The sequence below is a fragment of the Eurytemora carolleeae genome, unplaced genomic scaffold, assembly GCF_000591075.1.
Source record: "Eurytemora carolleeae unplaced genomic scaffold, Eaff_2.0 scaffold17, whole genome shotgun sequence".
NCBI lineage: Eukaryota > Metazoa > Arthropoda > Copepoda > Calanoida > Temoridae > Eurytemora > Eurytemora carolleeae.
Window position 1 is genome coordinate 1 of NW_019396047.1, and position 27,552 is coordinate 27,552.

Here is a 27,552-nt window from a genome sequence, read left to right on the forward strand (position 1 = left end):
TAGATTGAAGACTCAGAGAAATAAACGTTCGGAACCTTATTATCATCCTTTTGTTATGGAGAGCGTTGAGAGAAGGAAGTCTTACAATCCGGTCTTGAGAAATACCACACGGTATATATATTAGGTCTTTAGGGAAATCGCTAAGTAGCGAAACAATCCCTCCCTGAAAAGAAAAAAATTTTAAGCCCCCCCCCTGAACAAATATTGCTGTCTTTGCTGCATGCCCACTGCCCAGTCAATCGGCATAACACAGCGACACTTTTTAAAAACATTTTTAAACAAAACAAGTTCGATCATATTTTGTAAATTGTAATTCACTTATGTTAATAAATATCAACAATATTTTATATTCAGAACCTTTAATGAACTCTGGGACAATACACAGGCGGAGATAAGGAAAAATGCGTTGTTTAAATAAATGTTAAGAAATTCGTAGATTTTCTGTGGGATAGATTCAGCCTGCTTATAAATAGTCTCATCAATTTTTAAGATAGGGTCGACTTTGAAGTGTCGCAACGCCTTGGGTTTAGATCTTACCTCTCTAACCTACTTATGCTTTTCTGTAGCCCTTTACATGTACATTTTAGCAGTATAAAGCACTTGCTATTAGCTTTTGCATTCAAAAAGTAATTGGCAAAATTCTCATTAATTTTTGCTTGAAAGTGTGAGGCCTTTAAATCACAGAGGATAATAACAAAGCTTTGAAGGAGTATTGTACAACTTGAAGAAGAACTACATCAGGCAAAACCAGAGAGAAACAGGTAAAACATAATGCATAATAAGTTTTAATAACTAAAATGTCCTAATCCCTTTATCTTTGCAACCTGATTATGTAAAGCTTTGATATCTTAAACTTAGACTTTTTGATCTAACAGAATTCATAGTTTGAAATACCAAAGGTCTATGACATCAGGTTGCAAAGATATAGGAATTAGAAAATCAGAGTTTGTGGAGCAATAATAAATATTTTTGTTAATCCCATAGTTACACCTAGATAAATTACGTGGTACATTTCCTGTAAATCTAAATGCGCTTATCAGAAACTACGCAAATCTTGTATTGCGATTAACCTAACCCAATTACGTCTGTAAATAACTGCGTCAAACCTATAATGCGATTAGCTTAACTACGTTGGTATATATAACGATGCAAAACTTGTAATTACGTCTATTAAACTTTATCTGTAACCTAGAAATTGGGAATTGGTACAGATCAATCGTGTTCGGATTGACATTGATTGTAAAACATTGGTTCAGATAAATCGTGTCCGGATTGACATTGGTTGTAAAGCATTGGTACAGATAAATCGTGTTCGGATTGACATTGATTGTAAAGCATTGGTACAGATAAATCGTGTCCAGATTGATATTGATTGTAAAACATTGGTACAGATAAATCATGTCTGGATTGATATTGATTGTAAAACATTGGTACAGATAAATCATGTCTGGATTGACATTGATTGTAAAACATTGGTACAGATAAATCATGTCTGGATTGACATTGATTATAAAAAATTGGTACAGATAAATCGTGTCTGGATTGATATTAATAGTAAAGTTCTACTGAACTGGATTGATACGTTTCTGAAAGACTTATATGGAGTAGGCATTTACTACAAACTGATGTCCTTTTAATATCTTTTTACCATCTGATGGATTATTTTGTTTAAAAGATTTAGAAAATCTATTTTTTTCTAAATATATTATTATATGTATTAGCGACGTATATATATATATATATGAACAATTTTTTTCCGTTTGATATATATTTTCGATGTTTTAAGATATTTCTTAAAAATCCAAATTTTACTGAAATTTTGTTCTGAAAGTTGTTTAGATTGACAATACACATTAACCATATATCCGATACAAGTTAAAAGTTTTTAGATTTTCATAAAAAAATTGTATAAATGTAGAATAGAACATATGATGCAGTTTTGTTTGAAGGAGAGATAAAGTATATACTATAGTAAGGTAATTGGACTGTATGTGTACCTTTAAATTGTATCCAAATGTTTTGAATTTACAGTTCAAATTTTGCCCCCCCCCCCCCATAAAAAATTTAGATTTATTTCTGTATACGCCCTTCAGGGAGACTTAACTTTAGAACACACTTTTAACTATTAAATGTAGATTTTTCGTTTTTTTCTATTTTCTATTTATACATGTTTGTTGTGTTCCTTATCTTAAATATTTCAGTATATAAGTTTCTTATTTTTGACAAAGTTTCAATAAGAGATCAAATATCACTTAAAATATATCGAAGACAGGATTCACTCCGTTATTTATTTATTGTTTAGTCTGAAACGTAAAAATTCTTTAAAAAATCTTCGTTATTTTCAACGTTAATGTTTTTATCTGTACAAAGAAAACATTACATCATTGCGACTTAAAGGGAATGTCTGGCTAAACACGGTAGTTGAGTTGAGTTGAGAAAATTTGTAAATAATGATATTCAAAAAGTATACAGAGAGAACCAGAACACCGTGGAACAAGAGGACGAAAAGTATATCGATACTTAAGTGTATTTGATGCTCAATTATAGTGTGTATAGTGTTTGTATAGTGTGTTTAGAATGAGTTTGAAGAGTACGTACCTTCTCAACTCCGGATTGATGTGGGGGGAAAGGGGAGGGGGGGGTAGAACTGAACGTGAGGCGAAAGCCTAAGTGTAGGCCGGACGAGTGTAGGAATATTATATAACTGCATGAATAACTGGAAAAAGGCATCAGGCGCATATAAGAGATGTGTGTGTGTCTGGTGTAGCGTGTGTGTGATGTGTATTCTAAGAAACATGTACCTTCTCAACTCTGGAGACTCTGGACTCAGCTGGGCCTACAGCTTGCCACTGCCTGAAATGGACATAAACTCGTGCAGGTTTGGGAATTTTGAATTCGAGGGGCAGAGAAGGGAGGTGCAGAGAAGGGAGGAGGAGAGCAGGGAGGAGGAGAGAAGAGAGGAACAGAGAAGGGAGGAGCAGAGAAGGGAGGAGTTTTAAATCCAGCAGTTTTATATCCAGTAGTTTTATATCCAGTAGTTCTATATCCATTAGTTTTATATCCATTAGTTTTATATCCAGTAGTTTTATATCTAATAGCTTTAAATCCAGTGGTTTTATATCCAGTAGTTTTATATTCACTTGTTTTATATCCAGTAGTTTTATATTCAGTAGTTTTATATCCATCAGTTTTATATCCATTAGTTTTATGTCCATTAGTTTTATATCCAGTAGTTTTATATTTAATAGCTTTAAATCCAGTGGTTTTATATCCAGTAGTTTTATATTCAGTAGTTTTATGTTCAGTAGTTTTATGTTCAGTAGTTTTATATCCAGTAGTTTTACATCCATTTGTTTTATATCCAGTAGTTTTATATCCAATAGTTTATATCCAGTAATTCTATATTCAATTGCATTTAATCCAGTGGTTTTGTATCCAGTAGTTTTATATTCAGTAGTTTTATATCCATTAGTTTTATATCCAGTAGTTTTATATCCAGTTGTTTTATATGGAATAGCTTTAAATCCAGTTGTTTTATATCGAATAGCTTTAAATCCAGTTGTTTTATATCGAATAGCTTTAAATCCAGTTGTTTTATATCGAATAGCTTTAAATTCAGTGGTTTTATATCGAATAGCTTTAAATTCAGTGGTTTTATATTTAGTGGGGTTATTCTCAGCAATTTTATATCCCGGGTGACCTGCGTAGTTTGTCTATCCTTGTTTTAATTCAAACCCCCTCCTTGAATGAAAATGCATTTTTACAAGGTTTCCATGAAATCCTACAAAACCTTTATGCATTTCTAGTGCAGCAGGTATAGTCAGAAATATAACAACAGTTTATCAACGTTATTAGACTCATTCCAACACCATCAAAGATTCACAACAGGTTCATTCAAACATTATGAAATGAGTTAGAAAAAATTTATAAGTAAGGCAAACTAAGTAAAATCTTTTTTATATAAATTGCAAAAAAATCTTTTAAACTTTAAAGAGGTTTCACTTTCAGCCATGTTTTGTAGAATGTTTTAGAGCCCCCTCCCCCACCCCCCGACCGGTACCCCAACCCCCAAATAACTGTAAGTAAGTTTTATGTTGAAGCCTAAAGAGAAGTATGAACTGTATAACCCCAGTGCTTACCGCTTGCTACTTTGCAAGTTGAAGATATGTTTCTGCATTATGCTCTGTCACCTCATACAGAATATTGTGCATACTGCATACTGCATACTGCATACTGCATACTGCATACTGCATACTGCATACTGCATACTGCATACTGCATACTGCATTCTGCATACTGCATACTGCATACTGCATACTGCATACTGCATACTGCATATTGCATACTGCATACTGCATATTGCATACAGCATACTGCATACTGCATACTGCATACTGCATACTGCACACTGCATACTGCACACTGCATACTGCACACTGCATACTGCACACTGCATACTGCAAGTAGGAGTTTGGATCTTCAAATTATTTCAGAATATCGAAACTCAGACTTACAAACACCATTTTGATTATGAGAATGAACTAAACTTGTGGATGTTAATAAAACGTATAAAGTAGATAGATACATCGTTTTATTATTATTGTTTTTAATATTATTATTTCTTCCTTACACATTATAGGGTGGGATCCTTAATTTTCCTAGTCTCGACTTTGTTAATTTGTCTTTTTAAACCAATGCATAATGTAGAATTCAGGCCTGATCGTTTATGAAACTCTAAATTATGATTAGAACTCCTTTAATTTCAAACACTTTGTAACATTTAAAATATTGGTAAATATTACATTCTTGGACGTTATGTATTTTGTGCATTATATATTTTGAAACATTATGTAAGTTTTGGGACGTCATCGATTTGCCACTTTTTTTGGCATCATCAATTTCGATACATAACGCATTTGTATATTATGTATATTTGTAAATTATGTATATTTGTACATTATGTATATTTGTACATTATGTATATTTGTACATTACATACATTTGTACATTACTAGAAATTCAGGGCGCTTCGCGCCCTTCTTTCTAGGCTTTCAGGGCGCTTCGCGCCCATCTTCTATTTCAACTTTTAATTGTGGCTTTATCTCTGAACATCTTCTCTTTGTACAGTATAAAACAAAAACAAAAAAAGTTTGCGGATTTCATAATATTTTTTTGCGCATTTTCAAAATTTTTCAAAAATAAAAAACTTTTGAACATAAATTTTTAAAATTTTGATCATTCATAAACCTTCCCTGGGGTCACGTGAGGTCCCACAAAAAATTTGGGCCCGATCGGTTCAGCCGTTTTGACGTTTATTGGATACAAACAGACAAACAAGCCAAATTNTGTATCCGCCGTGTACCGTGTGTAATCTGTATCCGCTGTGTACCGTGTGTAATCTGTATCCGGCGTGTACCATGTGTAATCTGTATCCGCCGTGTACCATGTGTAATCTGTATCCGCCGTGTACCATGTGTAATCTGTATGCGGAGTGTACCATGTGTAATCTGTATCCACCGTGTACCATGTGTAATTTGTATCCGCTGTGTACCGTGTGTAATCTGTATCCGCTGTGTACCGTGTGTAATCTGTATCCGGCGTGTACCGTTTGTAATCTGTATCCGGCGTGTACCGTGTGTAATCTGTATCCGCTGTGTACCATGTGTAATCTGTATCCGCTGTGTACCATGTGTAATCTGTATCCGCCGTGTACCATGTGTAATCTGTATCCGCCGTGTACCATGTGTAATCTGTATCCGCTGTGTACCATGTGTAATCTGTATGCGGAGTGTACCATGTGTAATCTGTATCCGCTGTGTACCATGTGTAATCTGTATCCGGAGTGTACCATGTGTAATCTGTATCCGCTGTGTACCATGTGTAATCTTTATCCGGAGTGTACCATGTGTAATCTGTATCCGACGTGTACCATGTGTAATCTGTATCCGCTGTGTACCATGTGTAATCTGTATCCGGAGTATACCATGTGTAATCTGTATCCGACGTGTACCATGTGTAATCTGTATAGCTGATTCCCTTTTTTTGATTTCTTGAAAATTGCAGTTTTAAGAATCCAAGTAAAGCAAAGATGCATTATGAACTCATGCAATTAGCACTTGATCGGGTTGATTTTTTAATCCAATTAAAAAGAAATTTGTGCAAAATATTTTCACTTTCAATGCAACATTACAAGAAAAAGGTAAGTATACAATGATCAAAAAAAAATTGTTGAATAAATAAATACAAATATTTGAATAGCGATAGAATAAATAATTATGTTATTAAATTCATCGATAAGTAAATTGTTAATACATAAATATCTAAATGATATAATTACAAAAAATACAAAACTTGAATTCCATGTCGATTTCTAATTAAAATTTTTTCTTCTCCATTTGAGTCTCAATTTTTTTATTTTTACAGTTTTGCAGCTGCTGATTTTAAAAATATTTTCATATATTTTGTTTTGACGGAATGTCTTTAAATTTTAATCTATTCAAACCAAACGGTAAGAACATTTCATGCAACAAAAAAAAAATTGGCTCAGTCGTTTCGACGTTGATTATCAGTTTCTGAAGAAACAACGATATGTCCCTGATAACATTTAAATGGACTGATTAAGACATAATCCTCCATCTTATAGAAAAGTTTCGGATTTATCTTAACAATTATCATTCTGTTCTAAAGCATTACTGCTCTCGATGCATGGCGGAAAGAACATTTAAACGTTCAAAAGTTTGAAAGAAAGTTAAAAAATGATATTACAGAATATCAGAGAGCACCAACTGTAAAATGCATTTTAAAACCCCGGGTTCTTTCTAGTGTAACCTTAACACCATTTAAAAGTTCCTGAACACTCAACCTTAACCCTTTAATGTTCATTATCTGATTTAAAAATTGTATTGTTTAGGGAGACTGCTTACAAAACTGTTTCCAAAGTATACATCAGGTATTATACACATTTTAAAAAAAATCAAAAAATGAAATAAATCCTTCTTTATGATATTGTCTTCAATGACCTGTGTTTTCGTCTAAAATGATTTTCAAAAATTCTTTTCATTCAGATTGTGTTTTTTTGGAACCACCATTTTTTTATTGTGTGACATTTTCAAATTCATCTCTTCATATTAGCATTTATCTTCAAATAATTGAATAGAAAAATTGTAAAATTATTGGATCAACTGCACATACATACATTTACATTTTATCAATCAGGTAAAAAATGTTGATTGCTAAGTAAAGAAATGATTGGAAGGCTCATGTACTAGGGTTGAGATGAGAGTTAACCGACCTTACATTGGCTCATGTAGTAGGGTTGAGATGAGAGTTAACCGACCTTACATTGGCTCATGTAGTAGGGTTGAGATCAGAATTAACCGACCTCACATTGGCTCATGTAGTAGGGTTGAGATCAGAGTTAACCCGACCTTACATTGGCTCATGTAGTAGAGTTGAGATCAGAGTTAACCGACCTCACATTGGCTCATGTAGTAGGGTTGAGATCAGAGTTAAACCGACCTTACATTGGCTCATGTAGTAGAGTTGAGATCAGAGTTAACCGACCTTACATTGGCTCATGTAGTAGGGTTGATATCAGAGTTAACCGACCTCACATTGGCTCATGTAGTAGGGTTGAGATCAGAGTTAAACCGACCTTACATTGGCTCATGTAGTAGAGTTGAGATCAGAGTTAACCGACCTTGCATCGGCACATGTAGTAGAGTTGAGATCAGAGTTAACCGATCCCACATTGGCTCATGTAGTAGGGTTGAGATCAGAGTTAACCGACCTAACATTGGCTTATGTAGTAGGGTTGAGATCAGAGTTAACCGACCTTGCATTGGCTCATATAGTAGGGTTGAGATCAGAGTTAACCGACCTCACATTAACTATATAGTAGGGTTGAGATCAGAGTTAACCGACCTCATATTTGCTCATGTAGTAGAGTTGAGATCAGAGTTAACCGACCTCACATTGGCTCTATAGTAGGGTTGAGATCAGAGTTAACCGACCTTGCATTGGCTCATGTAGTAGAGTTGAGATCAGAGTTAACCGACCCCACAATTGCTCATGTAGTAGGGTTGAGATCAGAGTTAACCGACCTCACATTGGCTCATGTAGTAGGGTTGAGATCAGAGTTAACCGACCTTACATTGGCTCATGTAGTAGGGTTGATATCAGAGTTAACCGACCCCCCATCGGCTCATGTAGTAGGGTTGAGATCAGAGTTAACCGACCTCACATTAAATAAAAAATACAAATCATTAATATCTTTTATTAAAAAATTGAGTTTTTGCCACAAACTCTGATTTTCTAATCTCTACATCTTTACCACCCAATGTCGTAGACCTTAGATTTCTTAAACTATTAATTCGGTAACACAAATAATATAAGTTTGAAATATCAAAGGTTTACACTATTAAGTTGCAAAGATATAGGGATTTGAATATTTGAGATGTGGTAAATCCTCAATTCCTTGAACTTAATTTAAATTTATTCCAAAGTTCTGGAAATATTATCTTTTTAACCTTTCAGCAACTATAGGTTGCTTTAACCAAAGTTTGTTGTCTGATAGGTATAAAATTGGAAATCAAGATTATCCTAGAGTCCTTTCTAGAGTTCATTCTAGCCCTTGATAAAAGAAGACTTCGTTCTTCAAAAATCACAAGACTGGATGAATCTGGAGGTCAACTCACAAAATTCACAAAATTATCCAGCTACGTGGTTTTTAAAGAACTTATTTTTGTTCTTAAGTAGCAGTTATATACAACGTAAAAACGTTGTTTTATAAGGATCAAATGAAACCTGAGATATGATTTTGTAATGCTCATCTCTCAGTTCAACTAGAATACCTTTCCAGTCACCACTCCTAATAATGTAAATGCACAGTAAGCTTTATTATTTAGGGTTAGGCTAGGTAAAGACACTTTCTGTGCCGAGCGCTGCGGCCATGGGTTAGGTTAGTTAAGACATTATGTTTTTATCTCTTCTGAAAACCCTACTACGCATTATTTCTGATTACGCAGTCCTGTTGCGTCATACAGAATACGGGTCTATGCCCACCAAATCAATGAATGTATAAATTCAGTAAAATTCCACGCAAAAAAATTCCTTCTAAGCGTGAATAATGATGATATACATTAAACACTCAGGACACTATTTACTTCATCAGAGAGATGGTGATTAACACTCAGGATACTAATTACTCAATTGGAGGGATGGTAAATAACACTCAGGACATTAATTACTCCATGTTGGAGTACTGCATGTTAGAGTACTATAACGGAGCCTTGATATATAGATATGTTGGAGTACTACATGATAGAGTACTATAACGGAGCCTTGATATATAGATATTTTGGAGTACTACATGATAGAGTACTATAACGGAACCTTGATATATAGATATGTTGGAGTACTACATGATAGAGTACTATAACGGAACCATGATATATAGATATGTTGGAGTACTACATGATAGAGTACTATAACGGAACCTTGATATATAGATATGTTGGAGTACTAAGGAACCTTGATGCTTGTTACGACCAAATGTTGCATCCACAAAAAAGAATACTTGTCAGGTATAATATATATATGCAAATCAGACACGTTCCTTGTTTTCCTTGTTTACATTAAGTTCTCTAGAGATTTCTGCTAATATTTCTTGCTTGAAGGTTTTCATGTTTTAGTAAAATACTAGCTGAAGGGCCCGTGGAAAAAAAAACACACAAAAAATTTAAAATAAAAATTGGGGGGGGAAAAATGTCTGAAAAATATACTTTGGAATAATTTTACAATTTTTTTTTATTTGTTGTATATATGTTCAAAAATTAAAAATAAAATATACTACTTAGATTTTAGAACTTTATATTAAAGCTTGCTAAAATACAACTGCATCGTTGGTTTGATGCAATATTGCTAAAATAAAATAGAAATTTGCAAGATTGCATTGAATGCATGAGCTGGCTCTGTACTGTAGCTAGATGAAGAGGAGTAGGGGGGGGGGTTTGTATAATTGTATAGTTTAGATATATCGTATATATTTATTGAGAAAACATTTATTTGTACTCTTATTAAGCAATTTATAGGTATATGTTATCCTCGTTTTTCAAACAAAATATAGATGAGATATTTATTGTACGAATTGTACGTAAAATTATAATGATTTTAAATATCTTTATTTTAAATAACGTCATAATTGATTTCTCAACAGAAAAGTTCTGGAAGCAACTATAGGGAGGATAATAGAACTTAAGGTAAATACATTTTTAAATACATTTTAAATACATTTTATCAAAAAAGTGTAACAAGGGGCTCAAAATGTGTCTAAAACTTTGCATAATACCCAAATACCTTATATAATATAATATACATATATTATAATAAGCTTTTAGGGTTCCCTCTTATAGAAACAATTTTTTAATTGTTGCTTTTCCTGCCCCAATTTTCCTGCCCCAAGTTTTCTTCGTAATTGTAAGTACGTGAATATTTCTGTTAACATTGATGAATTTCTATTTATATAAAGACATTTTTTCGGCATAGACAATCCAAATTAATACATAGCTTATAGTTCAAGGTTTCATTATAGGAAATATCGTAATTTTTGTTTTTAAAATGATTAAATCTGAACATTTTTTTCTTTTAGCTCTGCAGCATAGATTTGCATGTCGCTTAGTTACAGAGAACTCACTACTGAAAATACACACTTTTTATCTAGAAAATACACACTTTTTATCTAGAAAATACACACTTTTTATCTAGGAAAAAACACACTTTTTATCTAGAAAATAAACTAAGATTTGTCCTTGATCTTAAAAAGCTTTTAAGTGTGAATCAGACATGCCACTTTATAGATAGAGGTTTACTTGAAATCACGTTTACAGTCCCTTTAATTTTACTAATATTTGATCAGCACGAGCTGGTCAACCTGGATCTAAATGAGTTTTCAATGCTGGACGATATTCTCTCAGATATGAAGATGACTCCAGATAAACTAGAGATTCCAATACCAACCTACCTTTCACAGGTAGATATAGATAGATAGATAGATAGATAGATAGATAGATAGATAGATAGATAGATGGATAGATAGATATTTCGGCTTGGTATCATACAGTATATCTTTACTTTTATAATCTATATATAATAGGTTACAGTTTAACTAATTTCAGTTAATTTTACGAGAAAACTGAGGATTTATTTAATTATAACATTACTCTCAGAACTTAAAGTAATCAAAACAAATAAAAATTTAAAGAAAACTAAATTCTTCAATTTTTTGAGATTATGAACTGACAATCAATATGACACAAAATAAATTAGTCTTTATCTGTATCCTTGCATACTTAACTGCATCCCTGTAATTCCTGTATCCCTGTATCCCCGTTTTCCTGCATCCCTCTATCCCCGTATTCCTTTATCTCTGTATCCCCGTATTCCTTTATCCCTGTATCCCTGTATCCTTGTATCCCTGTACACCTGTATCCCTGTATCCCTGTATCCCTGTATCCCTGTATCCCTGTATCCCTGTATCCCTGTATCCCTGTATCCCTGTATCCCTGTATCACACAACTAATTTAGAAGATGGGCGCGAAGCGCCCTCTAAGGCTAGAAAGAAGGGCGCGAAGCGCCATGAATTTCTAGTAGATAATAAACAATAAACAGCAATTAGACTTGATCCTTGAACAATAATATTTCTAATATTTCGAATAAGTCTGAGAAGGTACCATTTATACCGACTTTTTGCATCTGACGAATTTCTCCCTGTATCCTTTAATCCCTGTATCCATGTAACCCTGTATCCCTGTATCCCTGTATCCCTGTACCCCTGTATCCCTGTATCCCTGGATCCCTGTATCCCTGTATCCCTGTATCCCTGTATCCCTGTATCCCTGTATCCCTTTACCCCTGTATCCATGTACACCTGTATCCCTGTATCCGTGTATCCCTGTATCCCTGAATCCCTGAATCCCTGTATCCCTGAATCCCTGTATCCCTGTATCCCTGTATCCCTGTATCCCTTTATCCCTGTATCCGTTTACCCCTGTATCCAGGAGAGGATCGAGGAGGTGAACTACTGGTCTGGTTTACTTCTGGAAGTCAGGAAAAAGATGGATTCTCATAGTCAGGCCAAGAATGCTAAAACTATGGATAGGTAAAGGACATGTTAAAAGCTGTAATTGTATTTTAAGGATACTAATTTCAAATGATTCATCTGATCATGGAGTTCTACGTCCCAGAAATAACTATTTAAAAATCATTAATGCCTCTCTAACAAAAGTGACACTAAAAGTTACGTTAACAATTTTTTTAAATTTTAGATTCCTGAGATTTAACAGAATATTTTAGTTCTAGTTTATCAGAATCAGATGCCTTCTATCCATCAACATTTGAATTTCTGACCAAATGTATTTCAGGGTTGAAGCTATCCGTCTACTCCAGGTGCATGAGAGGGCACGACAAGGACGGCTACGCGCTAAGCTGATGCATGATATACGGATCCAGCAGGAGGAGGATAGGAAGAATAAACCAAACTCTCTGCTTACTATGACCGAAATTAAAGCAGCTTGCAGGTATAATATGACGAGACATGTTATCCATCAAACTCCGTCGACCTAAGCACAGGTCAATTTTCAACTCCTTTTTCGTCTTATTTATTCGTCGTTGCAGTAAAACAACTGGTTGTTATTATAAATATTCGTCTATAGTGTAACACATCATTTGCGGGCAAAGTGTCGGTACATGTTTGCACGTAAATTGTAATTGTTAATTTTCGTAAAAAAAAGAAACATGATTTTTAAAGAGACAGAGGCCGAATTTAAAGAATTTGAGCCGCGGTTTAAACTTAAAATTGTATCAAATGTTTCAAGATTTAAGCCTGCGCTCAATTTAAACCGGGTTTTGGTGGATTTAAGCCGCGACATAAATTCTTTAAATTCGGTCTCTGTTTGCGTAATCTTAAGTAATCCTCCATGCAAAGATGGCAATAACCGATTCTCAACGGTTCCCTTTAAACCTTCATAGAATTAATAATGTGGAAGATATTGATGTTTTTCTTGCTTTAAAACTATTTAATTCTTATTGTTCCTAAATGTGTTTCCTGCAGTAAGAGAAATCATAATTGAAAATAATTAATTTTAAACATTTATATCTAATTAATAATTGATCAGACAAAGCTTTTAAGGGTACCGTTGTGAATCGGGTATTGCCATCTTTGCATGGAAGATTACATGGAAATAACGCTTACAGTCCCTTCAATTACTGTAAATAAAATAAAAAACATGTTTCTTCTATCATAATAATTATTCTTCAGTAAATATTTGTTGTAGGATTCAAAGAATATGGCGGGGATTTCTGGCCAGGAAGTTCGTTAAACAGAAAAGAGAAGAAGAGCTTACTTTCATCGGTATGGTAAGTATGGCTCATCAATCAATCTACAGTGAGACCCATAAACATGAGGAATAGGAAGATGACATGAAAAGCTTATGTTGATTGCATGTTCTTCTAAACATAAAAGTCTTACTATAATCTAGAAAACAAACTTACCAAGAGACATGGGTCCGTCACTCCGTGTATACTCCAATTGCTTTTTGTCATGATCACGTGGACTTTTAAAATCACAATTTATTTTATAACTGCAGTCTTCATCGTATTCAACAGTTTAATGTTCATGTAACAAAAATTGAAGTTCTGAAGACCATTATGACCATTAATAGTATCCAAAGCATAAGAAAATAGGATGCTTTGTTAGTCAAACTGGTCAAGTATTATATAAAAACTTTCCCTTTTTACAGAAAGATTAATTGACTGTTTGTTTACAACAACAAACGTTACTAAACTTTACCATGACCAAAATGTATCCTAAAATAATGTTTTTGCTGAAGACGACATTCTTAATTATCTTACAGATACCGCCACCAGTTTATCCTGTTGTCTTCCAAGAGAAACTTAAAGAGATTTCTGCTTCAAGACGAGAAAAACAGGAATTTGCAATATTAATTTAACTATTAAGTATTGTTTTTTTTCTTTGCAGCAAAGAAGAAAGTCATATACTGGGTTACATGCTATATACAGATGATATAATTTATAGACTATATCTGTACAGTGTACTGTACATTTTACTAAAACAGCTAACTTTTTTATTTCTCATCAACAAAAACTTTACATATTTTAAATAGTTTATAAATTTTTAATTATTCAAAGAGATCCAATTCGTCTCTACTGTGGGAAAACACGAAATGTTTCTTGGTTTTATCTTAAGAAACTGTTTACTCCCTTATTCTTTAAACCTTATTGTAAATTACATACTTTTGATGATACAACGAGAAGTTTTACATCTTTTAGGCTTGTTGTGCCTACGCCTAGGTTCAAAAATAAAGAATTTGTAAACATTTTATGCTTAGATGGAACATGAAGCAAGTTACAAGAAATCTCTCTTAGACATTAAGGTAATAATCTCATGTGTTTCTTCACCTTTTTTATTTTTCTGATATATTCTTAGTTTTTAACCCCCAATACTAGATAAATGTGTAGAATCGGCTCACAATTTTTAGAATAATTCAGTTTTAAATTTGATTAGACGTATCAAGAATTCTTGAGTATCTTGGAAACGGTTAACCTTAATTTTTTACAAAGAAAAACAACACATTAAAATAAAAGTGGCACCAATAGATTAATTTGGACCACCTTTGATTGTTCGCAAACACGTCTAATAGGCTAATTTTTTTCATACATGCTACAGGTTAATCCAGAACTTTGTGGAGTCATCGAAAGAATAAAAAATGTCATTTTCTGAACCCATCGATAATTGAATAATTATATGGAGCTCTTTAAAAATATTCCTGCATATTCATGGCTATTTATTTATTTTTACAATTACTGAGATTTAGGTATAAAAGTATAAAAAAATTGTCAAGACGACATTTTATAAATTATTTCAATGTCTCCGAAGTTCTGTTAAACTGTAGTTAACTGCTATACTAAATAAAAAAAAACATAAACACTATTCAAGCCTTTTATGTATAGGAGGAAATAAGAGATGCAGAGGGTCCTGATCTCACAGAGAAAATGAAAGACGACATTAGAAAATGGTTCTGGGAGGAAAAGTAAGCAAAAAAAATTTCCTTTTGCGTTGTTTACATTTTGCCATCAATGTCATTAACTTTTAGCAGATTTTACAATTCTCATTGAAACAGTTTTCTAATTTCTGAAAAGATTGTGTAAAAAAGAATCCTATTTTTAGGGATGAACAGGGACGGTTTCCAGATTACCCCTCGGATGACGAGGGAGGGTCTAATGCGGTTTTTCATCCTGAAAATGTTTATCAGGTAAAGTGGGACCAAAACAATTCTGAAATAGGCGGACCACTCAGGACTGTAAAACTCAAGTTCTGATTTTAGATAGTCATAAACAGGAACTGTTTTGCTGAAACGGTTCATTATTATTTGATAAAATAATTTTCACACTAAACTAAGCTATAGCGGCGAAGGTAAAATAGGTCTATGATAGAACTGTAAAATGTCTGGCCGCGCCATCAAAGTTTAAACCGAGCCGGAATATTATGATAGGGTCGGGCTGGTACTTGCCTGCCGGTACAAGGGGTCTGTTGGGTTCGAATTCAAATTGACCCTAGTCCACAGTGTACTGGTAAAGGTCGTTTTACTTGTCCACAGTTTAATGGAAACTACAGTCATCGTCCTATATATCATTAAAATAAAGACGAATTTTGATTCTGATTTTTATCAAGCTTTTAAATTGCATGAATACACATAATTATATGGAAACAAAGAGAAGCTGCCAATAAAAAAGCTTCTCTTTAATTACTTGTAAACTTATAATTCGAAAAAGCTTGTTAACAATCAAAACTTAAATAAAAATCGTCTTCATTGTATTGATAATCGCTGACCACTATACTTTATAACAACAGACCCACCGCTGCTTAAATTCTAAAATGTATTTTGAGTCTACAGTTAGCTGTAAATAGTGAGGAGACACAGTTGTAATAATACTTTTAAAATGTTTCACAAGGTGTATAAATTTCAAAACTGTTTATCTCAAACATTTGTTTCCCTATATGATAAATTTTGACCCTGAGAAAAGATATTTGTAAGACAGAATACAGGTTTAAATAATGGATCCCACAAGGTCACAGTATTCCTGAGAAAAGATATTTGTAAGACAAAATACAGGTTTAAATAATGGATCCACACAAGATCACAGTATTCCTGAGAAAAGATATTAAATAATGGATCCACACAAGATCACAGTATTCCTGAGAAAAGATATTTGTAAGACAGAATACAGGTTTAAATAATGGATCCACACAAGATCACAGTATTTCTGAGAAAAGATAATTGTAAGACAGAATACAGGTTTAAATAATGGATCCACACAAGATCACAGTATTCCTGAGAAAAGATATTTGTAAGACAGAATACAGGTTTAAATAATGGATCCACACAAGATTGTATGTATTTTCTTATTTTCTTAATAATATTAATTAATAATTGTAGAGCTCTGAGATGGATTTTGGGAAAAGAAAGGAGGAAAGAGGAAAAAAGGAGGAGAAAGGAAGAAAGGAGGAAATTGAGGAAGAAGAATTAGGATTTAGGAAATAAAAAATGAAATGTCTAGCGTACTCTCTAGAAATTATATTATATGTTATATTTTGTCTTTTCCATTACTTTTTCATTTCATTATGTTATATTTTGTCTTTTCCATTACTTTTTCATTTCATTTTGTCTTTTCCATTACTTTTTCATTTCATTGTGTTATATTTTGTTTGCAGACTCCAACCCTCCCAGTTCTTCACTAATATAAAGGCAGCTGATGCAGAATTCAAAGGTAAAAAAAATCAGCTTCTATTTATTAAAAATTCTCAACTATAATCAAATACAATTCTTCTAAATTTTCGGTGTTTATATTATGAAGATGTTTGGGTGAATGGAAGACGAGCTGTACTTCAATATCCTGACCATCCTTCTCTTGTTCAACTTGAACAGTTTTCTTTTGCATCTTTTGGTTTGTTTCTCACCCTATAGGGTTGTTAAACAATTGGTTGCTTCGATGTTAGAAATTTTTCGAAAGGAATTTTCTCTTTCACTGACTGATTTCCATGCAGCATTTTCCTAACATGATCATTTCTCAAATATGAAATAAAAAAAGGTTTAATTTTCAACTAAAGGGTTACCCACAAAAACGACTGCAACATGATCAAAAACTTTTAAATTATGACGATTCAACAGTTAATTTTAGTCATTTATCTTAAATAATGTCTTTTTCTGGCTTATTTAATGATTTGACAAAGAAAGAAGTCTCATCCTGTCTGTGTAACCCTTTACAAAAAAATGAAAAATGTAAATAGTTCAGACATTTTCTTTCTGGACTGGTCTCTATGATTCGAAAACCTGTTTTTAGGGGGGGGGGAGGAGACAATACCCCCCAACCATCCTGTGCACACCCATGGGCTTAAGAACTAATGTATATAATTTCAATTCGCTTCCGCTTGAATAAAATTGTAAATAATTATTAATTTAGTAAAATGAAAAAAAAATAAAAAACTCCGGGACAACGATTACCAGAAAAATTACTGGAAAAAAACATAGATAAGAGGTGATAACTGTTGAATGAGTCCTAGTTTAAATTAATGACTTGAATTCCACCCAGAACTAATGACAATTAACGGAATTTTTACATTAAATTTTAATCTTTTCCTTTACTAATTACCAACCTAGATGATCCACTCGACCACCTGTACAGAAATATCCAGATAAATCCTGCAATTTACAAAGTTGTACAGCTGACTCTACCGCATTGAGATGTAAATAGCGCTATTTTCATGTACATACAAAATAATTTGTATTACTCTCCTCATACTCTAATGTTGCAATCCTAAGGTTGTATTATTGTATAATAAGCCAAGGTTGCTTACTCTCGATTCGCTCCAATGTACGGAAATGTCGTCTCATTCGCATTGATATATAAACCCGTACATGACGTCACTGATTATAGAGGCGAGATTGACGTCATATGCGGATTGTATCGATCTATGCTAAGTACACGAAATTTTCCGTATATTGGAGTGCATCGAGAGCAACCTTTGTATACAACCTTGGCAAAACCTGATGTCGTACATTAGAAATTTCAAACTTTGAATTTTGAGCTAGATAAAATCGTCAAAACTTGAAATATGAAACGCTTACACCATCAGGTTGCACACATTTATGGATCAAATAATTAGAGTTTGAGGCAAGTTTTCAGTTCCTTTCAAATACTAATAGATACTTTTTTATTATTAGTATTTGTAAAGATTTAACTCTTATAATTTTTAAAACATTTGACAACCTAAACTGTGTACATAGATTTTGCTTGTATTTAGGATTTAAAAGTACATATTAATATTAAGTAAATTATTTATCAACAAAACAATTTAAAATTGTAGATATATAAATTAAATATTTTGCACTAAAATAAGTAACATAAATTCATAAACCTTTCAACTTAAATTGTACATTAGGTGTTTACTCTAGCTAGCAGGTACTTTTAATATAATTCTAAATTTTATTTTTTTTAAAGTAATTTCTGATTTTTATCCTTGTTTATGTTTGTATTGTGTCCAGATACCTGGGCAGGACGGGACGAGAAGCACAATAATAAACAAGAAGCTGATTCTTTAATTCTATCAAATCTCAAGAGAAAAGAGGTGATTGTAATATTAACCATGATTTGACCTAAACCTGTCTTAAGAAACGTGTAAATTTATTGTTTAAGATTTAGATGGAGAACGCATGAGGATTTTTTTTGTTCGTTTATGCTCTATAAAAGTCGTTTTCCAAATTACTTTTCTGTTAACTTCCAAAAGTCGTATTTCAACTTGTCTATTTTCTGTAAAATTAGACTTCCAATTGGCTTTATTCAGGGTGTCCCACGAAACATGACAGTAGCGAAACGACTTTGATTTTTGATAAACATAATTTGCTGCATTTATTTGCCAACCTAATTTTAGAAGTAAAATTCTGGAGATAAATTTATTTGTGACAATAACCACAAAATACATCTATAGTCCTGGCATTTCCAAATTTTTAAAAAAATATTGACAGCACAAAAAGGCAGACCACATTTTGGAAATGCCAGGACTAGGGGAAATGAGTGGTCATTGTTTCAAGTTGTCTTGCTACTGTCATGTATAATCTGTAAACTTTTCTTCCACTGACCAACATTTCTCTTGTCAGTAAAAGTCGTCTTCCAACCAACATTTCTCTTGTCAGTGAAAGTCGTCTTTCAACTAAAATTTCTCTTGTGAGTAAAAGTCATCTTCTCTTATCAGTAAAAGTCGTCTTCTAACTGACATCAATTATGTTTGAGGTTGAGGATGAAACTAGAAGAGTTGTGGATGCTATTATGAGAGAGGAACTAGAAATCCTGAAGGCGGTGAGGAAACAATTCTGAAATTATATTTTTTTATTTTTTTGCACATTTGATGTTCTAGGCGGTGGAAAGGGATAAAGGAAAGAAAGGAAAGCTGAGTAAGAAGAGGAAGAAAGGGAAGAAAGGACAGAAGAAAGGGAAGAAAAAGAAGGACAAGGATCTGACTCCAGACAGGACAACGGAATCATTATTCGAGGAAAGATACAATTTTTTATAACATCTTAACTTTTCCTTTTTTTGCTGTTTTCGAAGCAATTAAGTAAAAATGCGCTGATATTTTTAGCAAAGGAACTTGCTTTAACGCCACATACTCAAATTTTCTAATCCCTCCATCTTTGAAACCTGATGGTTTACACCTTGAAATACACTTGGAATTTTTGATCTAACAAAATTCATAATTTGAAATATCGGGTTGCAAAGAAAGGGATATAAAAATAGAGTTTGTGGCAAAAACTCTTTTGCTTTTAAACACAACAGGTACAAATTTTTATTACGAGCATTAATAAATTCAATATGTTCAAAGTTTAAAGAGTTACAATCAAAAATTGATAACTATGAAGGACTTATTTATAAATGAACCAAATGAAATCGTGAATTTGATCTATTATCTATTTAGGAACTGGTTATGAACGGTATAATAAAACAATATCCTAAGGTAGAAAAAAATGAAAATAAATATTTCGAATGAAGATTTCATCCAATAACATTTTTTCTAGGTTCACTTGAACCAGTTCCTTGGAGAAATATCCTACAGCGGGGGAGATTTCAGGGTAGGTTCATTTAGATACGACTTTTTAAATTAATGCTATGAAGTTCCCGAATTCTTTTGAATGATCATCTTCCAGCATTAGTAATTGGGAATTTCTTTAATATGTGCTTTATAAAAGTTTAAACATGTTATATAATTGACGTGCCATTTTTGTGTATTTATTTATTTTGATAGTGTTAACATTCAAATTCATATTTCTTTATATTTCTTAATATTTTCCAGGGCATAAAGTTATCTAAAACCCTACTGGTTGAAGGGGGCTCGACTTTTTTAATGATTTTTTAACCAGAGCGAGACTCTCTCGAAAAAGAAAAGTTTTTGGCTCAAATACTTTATACCTCGCCTCCCTTCAACCAGTAGGGTATATACCTCGCCTCCCTTCAACCAGTAGGGTATATACCTCGCCTCCCTTCAACCAGTAGGGTATAAATAGTTATATCAGACAAGAACTCGAGAATTACTCATTTAAAGCATTGCAAGGAGTGTTCGTAAAAAAATGAAAGGATCGGCGTTCTTTTAATCTTGTTAACTCTCCATGTTGTGTAGAAAGCTGGGAAGGAACCTATACCTGGTCCAGCAGATATCCGGAGAACAATATCAGAATACTGCATTCTACCCTTAGGTATCTTGTCCATTTATTTTTTTTTGCGTATATTTGACTGATTTTGCGATGAATTTTATAATGTTTTGCAATTCTAATAATACAAACTTACATTTGATTTAAACGCAGAAGGTGTTTGCTTTAAAGTGTTTGTCAGGAGTTTTCCCTATAATAAAAAGTCGACTACTCAACTCTCTCCAATTAAAATTTGAGGCAAAACGGTCAAAGGGTTTATGCTCTGACATCCAAAAAAACAAACAGAGATTACAATTTTATAAATATATATATATATAGAGATATACAGAATAGATGCATATCTTTTGTTATAGTAACTGCAGAACTAAGGGAGAATACACCATCAGTAAAATCTGTCCTTCTAGCAGGTATGAAATTCAGATATTTTTTACGAAATGTAAAATTTACAATTGGACGTGTACATTCTGATAATTTGATTTATATCCTGGGTTCTCTTGGCCATTTTTGCCTCTTAATAATCCAAAAGATCTGGTTTTTTTAAAGTCAAATTTGCCGAATAAAGTCGAGGTAAAGTGAAATCATAATTATTTAGAACGACTTTACAGGAAGTTAAGGAAAATTTTCGCAAAGTGTACCCAAGACCAATTACTTTGGATGTTTTGTAGGCAAAATTTGTCGAGGTAACAAGTAAATAAATTTTTAATTTCCTGAAAAAGTAGTAGTACACAATTTTATCGTCTTTGAAGATGAAACTGTGCGAATTTTTTCACTAAAACTTCGCAGAGCGGGTTCTTCTACTTTATTGTCACAAGGAACGTTAAGAAACTCTTCATTCAGCTGTTGAGGATTCAAGGGTTCGGTAATGTTGGTCAAACGGCGGTAAAAGGGAAAATTCAAGACCAATAACCTTTTCTAAAGATAGATCTTTAACCTTAGAGTATCATGCATTTCTTAAAATTTCACAATAAAAAATGACTGAAAGATCGAACCTAATTATATCTAGTTATTGTTTAAGGAGCTGAGGGTTGTGGGAAAAGTATGCTGGTCCAGGCTGTCTGTACGGAGTTAAACGCAACCCTGTTTGATCTGACCGCCACCAACATTGTTGGAAAATATCCCGGGAAATCAGGGTTAAACATGCTCGTCCATCTTGTTTCCAAGGTAATCATAAAACAAAAAGAAATCCGCAAAATGTTTTCGTACATTGATTAACACAGTCATAGATTAACTAACAATAACAGATAGGACACTAGATATCGTCTTTTTAAGATTTTGGGGTTTTTCGTTCACAATAACCCTGAGACAGTGCATGCTCTCTCTCTCTCTGTCTTGTAATTCAACACTGCGTGCGTGGAACTCCTTTGGGTTTCTGCCTCAGGGTTATTGTGAACGAAAAACCCCTAAATCTTGAAAGACGACATCTAGTGTCCTAATATCTGTAATTATTTATTAATCTATAAACACAGTGTACACTTTACAGGTTGGAAGATTACTGCAACCCTCCGTGATTTTCATTGATCAAGCGGAGAAAACTTTCCTAAAGAAGGTTTCAAAGACGGATAAAAGTGATCCTAAAAGATTGAAGAAAGATCTTCCAAAGCTTGTGAAATCTATAGGTCTTGAAGATCAGGTGATTATTATTATTATTACTAAAATTCAGGTAATCCTGATTGGATGTTCCCGTTGTCCCTGGGAGTGTGACCAGAAAGGTTTAACCCAAACCTATCAAAAAATGCTTTATTTACCTAAACCTGACTACTCCTACAGGTATTGCGTATCATAATTATCATTATCATTATTATCATTATCATTATCATCATTATCATTATCATTACTATTGTCATTGACATTAATTATCATCCTCATCTTCAGATTATCATAATTATCAGTTTTATTATTATTATTTTTAAGACTATTTTAATCATTATATCATTATATATTATTATTATTATGATAATATTGTTTGTATATTTAGATATAATCTATGGAAAGAACTAATTCTACGATCTGATGGAGATATTCTACATTCACAGTTTGATCTGAGTACACTAGCAAAGATATCAGACGGCTGGACAAGCGGAGCAATATCCAGGTATATAGTATTTAACATACAAAACAACTCAAATATATAAAAACTTATCTTTGCAGTATTGATTACAAACTTAGATAGATCTTCGATATTACAAACAAAAAGTTAGAATATCAAAGGTTTTCACTTATTCACTAAGTATTGCTCTGATGCTGTCTTCCTATTCCACAGTATAGAGTTCTCAATGTACGGGCATAAGAGCTTGAGTCAAGGTTCAGTTCCTTTGTGAACGTTTTGGAATTTGAACAATATTTTTAGAAAGAATTTTTTTTTGAAAATCTTATCAATTTTCTTTTTATTAGGAGCGTAACAGAAACTCTAACAGAGAAAAGGGTTTTGCAGCAGAAATTTAAAGAGCTCCAGGTTACTTTGTTGTTAATTATAAATTATTTAATCGACATTTCAATTTTCTAATCCCATCATCTTAGAAAAGTTCAGTTAGTGGCGAAAGCTCAATTCAGCTTTACATGATTTAAGGGTTTTATAAAAGTTTGTCTTCTGAATCAATTTTAGACGGTAAAACTAAAAAAAGATTTTCTCTTTAGTATAATTCGTTATTCAGGTTGAAGTTTAAGAAATGAATAATAAGTTTTTAACCCAATTTAGTTTTATCAAGTTTTCCAACTCCAATATTCTCCATAAAACGTTTTTGTTTCTGTTCAGGCCGTAGAATTTATTGCAGCCCTGGCTAAGTCTGAACCTGTTTATAGGGAGGAGGAGGATGCATTTGTATCTTGGTAACTCGAATATATTTCTTTATTTTAGGATCAACTCAATTAGTTTATTTTTTATTTTAAAAATGCCATTAACAATTCACAACGGTTTTGAAATAGTTATAAATATAGTTGCTACAATTTTTTATCAGAGATTTCTACGGTAGATAGTAATAAAATATTTTATAAAAGGATACCAAGGAGCCACAAATTCAGATCCCGATATCCCAATATCTTTGCAACCCAATGTCATAGATCTGGATATTTCAAACAACGCATTCCTTTATCATTAAATAGTCTAAGTTTGAAATCGCAAAGATTTGCACAATCAAGTTTCTAAGATTTATTAATTTGAGAACTCAGTTTGTTTGTCTAATTCAAGACGGAAATACAGATCTTTCTCTTGGAGAATAAAGTTTATGTACCTGATGATGTAATAGTTCAATATTTCAAACTATGACTTTTTGGACCAGTGTCCGTATTTAATGAATTTAAGCCGCGTCTCAAATCCCCCAAAAACTGGTTTCAATTGAGCGCCGGCTTAAATCTTTAAAAATTGAAAACAATTTTAAGTGACACCAATCATATTTGAGCCGCAGCTTAAATTTAAACCGCGGCTAAAATTCTTTAAATTCGGCCTCAGAATTCTATAGTTTTAAATATTAAAGGTCTACTACATTAGTTTCCGACTTTAATGAATCTAAGCTGCGTCTCAAATGCCCCATAAACCGGTTTCAATTGAATGCCGGCTTAAATCTTGAAAATTGAATACAGTTTTTAGTGGAACCAATCATATTTGAGCCGCGGTTCAAATTCTTTAAATTCGGCCTCAGGTTACAAAGAAATGAGGATTATATAACTACATCTAGTGGCGACAAATCAAATTTGTTTTCTGGTATATAGGTATAGTAAAACTCCGATGGGAAAGAAGAAATCCAAACTATTGGAGGGAGATGAGGAGGAGAAGGAGAAGGGAAGAGAGAAAGGAAAAAAGAAATAAAATAATAAATGTTTTGTAAATTATATTTTCTACCGGGTACAACAGGAATCTGACATTTTCTCGGGAAGTCTCTGTGAATCTTGCCAATCGATGATTTTTTCCAGTAATTTGATATACCTAAATTATACAACTGTTAAATAAAGTGTAGATAATAAATAAATCTTATCCACTGCGAACCACATGCTCTCGTGTAAAAATTAATCAGTATTTTGCCAATAAATTCTAAAACAAGAATCGTACGCGTTGCAATTTTAAAATGTATGTTCCTAGGGCTACAAAAAAGTAGTTGGTTAGTTAAAACCAGTTGCCAAGGCGTTGCTACTTTTAAATGCATATCTAGCCGTTTTTTTGTGACATTATTTTCGGGGATTGACCCCCCCCCCCTCCCCTCTACCTGATTGAAAGTTTAAGGATCTCGCTCTTGCTGAGTTTTTTCTCCGGTGGATGGGTTGGGAGAAGTTTCCTAAGCTCTAGGAATGCTCCGCTAACATTCTGCTGCCGATACCGCTCCCTGCAAAATTATTTCAAATTAAAAAATGCACTGTGAAATTAGTCAATTTTGACTGAATAGAGTTTTAAAGAAACTGATTATTCGTATCCAACCGTAATTTCATAAACTTTGCGACCTGATTGTCTAACCTGCAATATTTCGAACTTAGACAAATTGATCTAGCAGAACTTATACTTCGAAATAATAAATATCTATGACATCAGAATTTTAAAATTACAATCTTTCTTTTAAACTCCAAAACTACTGAATAGTTACAGCAGTAAAAGAAAAGAAATGAAGTGACGGACGAAATATCAGACCAAACAGGCCTCAGATCATCAACATCTTCGTTCTACCTTAGCATGAGCATCACAAACCTGATAATATCAGACCAAACAGGTCTCAGATCATCAACATCTTCGTTCTACCTTAGCATGAGCATCACAAACCTGATAATATCAGACCAAACAGGCCTCAGATCATCAACATCTTCGTTCTACCTTAGCATGAGCATCACAAACCTGATATGTTCATGTCTCAAGCCTTAGAAAAGAAGCATGTCAAACTCTGTCAAAAATATAAGTCTAAATCTAACTTTTGATGTTGATAATGAGATTCAAAGATTCTTTAGTTATATACTGGCCAAACGGCTGGGCCAAATAAGCTGAATTTTTTGGGGGAAACCCATGGTTACCCTGGGGGTAGTATATATTTCTTGACAGAGACATCAATTTTGTTTTCAAAATTAAAATTTTTTTTATTCAAGTGTTTTTTTAAACACGGGTGACACCTGGCACTTCAGCACACATTTTTTCGAATTATGAATTCTGATTATTATGATAGCTTCAGTTTACACCAGCTGGTTGCAAAATATAGAGGATTGGTAATAGATAGTGGTAAGTAATCAGTTTATTTTATATTACCTGTTCATAGATAGTGGTAATTAATCAGTTTATTTTATATTACCTGTTCATAGATAGTGGTAAGTAATCAGTTTATTATATATTACCTGTTCATAGATAGTGGTAAGTAATCAGTTTATTATATATTACCTGTTCATAGATAGTGGTAAGTAATCAGTTTATTTTATATTACCTGTTCATAGATAGTGGTAAGTAATCAGTTTTATTATTTATTACCTGTTCATAGATAGTGGTAAGTAATCAATTTATTAAATATTGCCTGTTAATATTTCCAGTCAACATCTTAGTCCCACAATCCTGATTTTGTATACTAGAGACCGGTGAACCTCTCCAAACCCGACCACGTCTTCCCGCCCACTTTCCAGGGGTGGGAGACCACGACCCTTTCCCTTGGATTGGAGACCACGCCCCTCCACTCATACCACTCCCACAACTTCCATCTGTCTCAGAATCAGAAAATAATCCTGAATTAAAAAGTTTTAGAGCAAAATTATTTGAATTTTTATGTTCAAAGTTGAAATTGAAATAATAAAGATAGGTTCAAATAGAAAATAATGATTTGTCATTTTTTTTAAACAGAAAAAGTTTTCTTTTTATAATTAACATATCTTTTAGATTTTAGAATAAAAAATAAATAGAACCTGATTCACTATCTGACTCCGAGTCCTCCTGGTTCTGAGTTTTTATCTCTTGATTCTCATCTCTCCCATTCCTTATCTCCTTCTCTTCTCTCCCTCCTCTTATCCCCTTCTCATCTCTTACTCTTCTTATCTCATTCTCATCTCTTCTTTTTCTCAAAACATTTTCCAATCTCTTCTCTTCCATTCCTCGTCTTGTTCTCGTTACGGTTTAAAGTGTCCGAATTTGAATCTTTGACGTTAAGTTTTTAAATTCTCTGATATCCGTCTCAACCTCAATGTCTCTTAAAACTGCCCTGCTCTCATCTAAGTTTCAATACTCTTCTCTGGTGGCAAAATAAAGTCTCTGTGGCGGAGCCAACCTTGCCGCCAAACAGATTTCTTACTCCGGGTTGGTTCAAACACAGAACGTCTATTCTCCGGAAACCAATCTTAGCTGGGGAATAATCCCTCTGGGGGATTACTGGATTCAATTATCAGATATCAGGGTTGGAACTCAACCCTCAACTAATATGAGTCAAAAGTCAAATCTGGGATTAGAGCTGTCCACACACTCAAGAGAATAATAGATAGAATTATTATTATTATTATTATTATTATTATTATTATTATCTCTTGTGTTCTCTTGATAACAATATTATCGGTAGTTTCTTATTATTATTATTAGATTTATATGCTTATTGTCTTATTGTTATCAGTTTAAAAGCATTGGTAATTCCATATTTAAATTGTTTTTATAATCATTATTATTTAATTTTGTATTATTTTATAAATATTATTCTTAAATTCATATATGGATATCATTATTTATTACACCAAAATCTAAATATACATTTAGCTTGTCTGGGTGGGTGTTTGTTTGTATGCAATAAACGTCAAAACGGCTGAACCGATCGGGCCCAAATTTTGTGTGGGACCTCACGTC

The 27,552-nt window shown here is 33.0% G+C and overlaps 2 protein-coding genes across 4 annotated transcripts; one reads left to right on the forward strand and one right to left on the reverse strand.

Annotated features, from left to right (window-relative positions):
- Positions 1–2,703: 2,703 nt before the first annotated feature.
- On the forward strand, positions 2,704–24,810 carry LOC111703057 (IQ and AAA domain-containing protein 1). 3 transcript variants are annotated; one of them, XM_023474914.1, is made up of 29 exons: positions 2,704–2,878; positions 6,911–6,949; positions 9,510–9,584; positions 10,217–10,259; positions 10,916–11,029; positions 12,057–12,157; positions 12,420–12,575; positions 13,332–13,413; positions 13,911–13,985; positions 14,406–14,450; positions 15,028–15,107; positions 15,245–15,329; positions 16,515–16,612; positions 16,790–16,845; positions 16,933–17,022; positions 18,621–18,703; positions 19,366–19,431; positions 19,490–19,624; positions 20,045–20,083; positions 20,145–20,198; positions 20,744–20,819; positions 21,128–21,181; positions 21,790–21,935; positions 22,255–22,404; positions 22,435–22,541; positions 22,750–22,866; positions 23,166–23,226; positions 23,527–23,600; positions 24,480–24,810. In XM_023474914.1, the coding sequence occupies exons 1-29, from the start codon at positions 2,709–2,711 to the stop codon at positions 24,574–24,576; spliced, it is 2,568 nt and encodes an 855-aa protein (XP_023330682.1). In that variant the 5' UTR covers positions 2,704–2,708; the 3' UTR covers positions 24,577–24,810. The 3 variants fall into 3 exon arrangements, with proteins under 3 accessions (XP_023330682.1, XP_023330690.1, XP_023330699.1); XM_023474922.1 differs by lacking the exon at positions 16,933–17,022 and having other exon boundaries at positions 2,708–2,878; XM_023474931.1 differs by lacking the exons at positions 2,704–2,878; positions 6,911–6,949 and adding an exon at positions 8,834–8,877.
- LOC111703079 (helix-loop-helix protein 1) lies at positions 24,606–27,397 on the reverse strand. Its single transcript, XM_023474941.1, has 4 exons — positions 26,631–27,397; positions 26,249–26,453; positions 24,971–25,087; positions 24,606–24,693 (listed from the first exon to the last, which is right to left on the reverse strand). Exons 1-4 carry the CDS (start codon positions 26,812–26,814, stop codon positions 24,606–24,608), a joined length of 594 nt encoding a protein of 197 aa, XP_023330709.1. The 5' UTR covers positions 26,815–27,397.
- Between the last annotated feature and the right edge of the window lie 155 nt (positions 27,398–27,552).